This window comes from Limulus polyphemus, unplaced genomic scaffold (assembly GCF_000517525.1).
Source record: "Limulus polyphemus unplaced genomic scaffold, Limulus_polyphemus-2.1.2 Scaffold3026, whole genome shotgun sequence".
NCBI lineage: Eukaryota > Metazoa > Arthropoda > Merostomata > Xiphosura > Limulidae > Limulus > Limulus polyphemus.
In genome coordinates, this window is record NW_013668636.1 from 1 (window position 1) to 1,898 (window position 1,898).

At 34.1% G+C, this 1,898-nt stretch overlaps 1 protein-coding gene across 1 annotated transcript in view; it reads right to left on the minus strand.

Moving 5' to 3' along the window:
• Positions 1-75: 75 nt before the first annotated feature.
• LOC106468495 (calcium homeostasis endoplasmic reticulum protein-like) overlaps positions 76-1,898 on the minus strand; it is a gene marked incomplete at its 3' end in the record, with an annotated part of 50,416 nt that continues 48,593 nt past the window's right edge. Inside the window, exons 16-17 of the mRNA XM_013928925.2 lie at positions 805-1,062; positions 76-201 (exon numbers count right to left, since the gene is read on the minus strand). Of these exons, the coding sequence (XP_013784379.2) occupies positions 76-201; positions 805-1,062 (384 nt within the window). The remainder of the gene's footprint in view (positions 202-804; positions 1,063-1,898) is intronic.

Consider the following 1,898-nt stretch of genomic DNA (forward strand, 5'->3'; position numbering starts at 1 on the left):
GATTTTCTTGACATGGGATCAGCAACTGTTTAGTTAGTGAGTTTGTGATTTTTCTTGAAAAGTGACATCACTGACTGTATAGTTATTGACTTTTCCTTAATTAAACTTTTACCTAACTTACCCATTTGCTTTAAAAGTTGGTGTCCTTTGTTGCTTTCATCAAGCCTTCTTGGCATACCACTACCAGCATAGGTTGATCCACTGAACAAAAGAGAAATAATTTAATGTCTAAAAAATATTACATTAAAGTATTATAACAACTGCTATGTACTGTAAACCTACACAATAACTAGCTGCTACGTACTGTAAAACTAGATGATAACTAGTTTCTACCTACTGTAAACCTAGATGATAACTAACTGCTATGTACTGTAAACCTAGATGATAACTAGCTGCTATGTACTGTAAACCGAGATGATAACTAGTTTCTACCTACTGTAAACCTACACAATAACTAACTGCTATGTACTGTAAACCTAGATGATAACTAGTTTCTACCTACTGTAAACCTACACAATAACTAGCTGCTATGTACTGTAAACCTAGATGTTAACTAGCTACTACCTACTGTAAACCTACAAGATAACTAGTTGCTACCTACTGAAACCTAAATATTAACTAACTGCTAATCGCTTTCAATCTTCCCATTAACTAGCTGTCATCTAATGTAGACCTACATGATAACTAGCTGCAACCTACTGTAAACCTATAAGATAACTAGCTGAAACCTAAATATTAACTAACTGCTACCTACATAATTAATATGTCATTAAATATAAATATCTTTTGAATAACAGAACTCACAAAAATGATGGAGGAGTAGGACTTCGTTCTGGGCTTCTTCTGTGAGGTGGAGAAGTTGACCGAGAGCGTGATCTTGACCGGGACCTAGATCTTGACCTCCTTGATCGATGATATGGTGGGGATCTTGACCTAGATCTTGACCTTGAGTGTGAACGTGATCGGGATGGAGATCGAGAACTGGACCTTGACCTACTCTTGCTCCGGCTTCTACTTCTACTTCTGCTAGGGCTACGGCTTTTTTCCTGTCTGACTGGGGGACTATACATTCAATGACACCACATAATAATATTAATAGAAACCAGCTTGAAATTTAAGGTACATTAAGATTCAGTGTAGTATGCGATTCATAAATTTTAAATAAAATGTTAACGCTATCTGTTATTATGATGTGTATTTTCCCCTTTGGCTAGGTTAACTATCAAAATTACTTTTTTACAAAAATAGTGTTTTACTGATTGTTCATGTTTAGATATCTTTATACAATCCTAGATCCCTCATATTCCCTAAAACATTCTTAAGTACTCATTATTTTCATTAACTTTTCAAACACACAACAAGTTACTGTCTAAAGATTTTACTTCTAGAAAGGGCCATTTATGAACTAAGGTAACAGTTTGTATATCCAATCATCTTGCAACTAGCTATCCCTGATCTTTTTTTTGGAATTCAGTTTAGGTGTGGTGATTTCCAAATGTGGTGCAAAAACATTAACTCTGCTGAGAAAGTTACATAATAAGACTTTTTAGAACAAAGGTCTTCTATTACTCATTTATGAAAGCAAGCAAGGCACGTAAGTTTAGCATTTTGAATAAAGCATATCTATTATGTTTAATAGTATCAGTAAAGAAAGGGAAGGTGTAAGGATAGTACGTAAAAACAAGCTACACCACATCTGAAGAAAGCATATCTATTATGTTTAATAGTATCAGTAAAGAAAGGGAAGGTGTAAGGATAGTACATAAAAACAAGCTACACCACATCTGAAGAAAGCATATCTATTATGTTTAACAGTATCAGTAAAGAAAGGGAAGGTGTAAGGATAGTACATAAAAACAAGCTACACCACATCTGAAGAAAGCATATCTATTATGTTT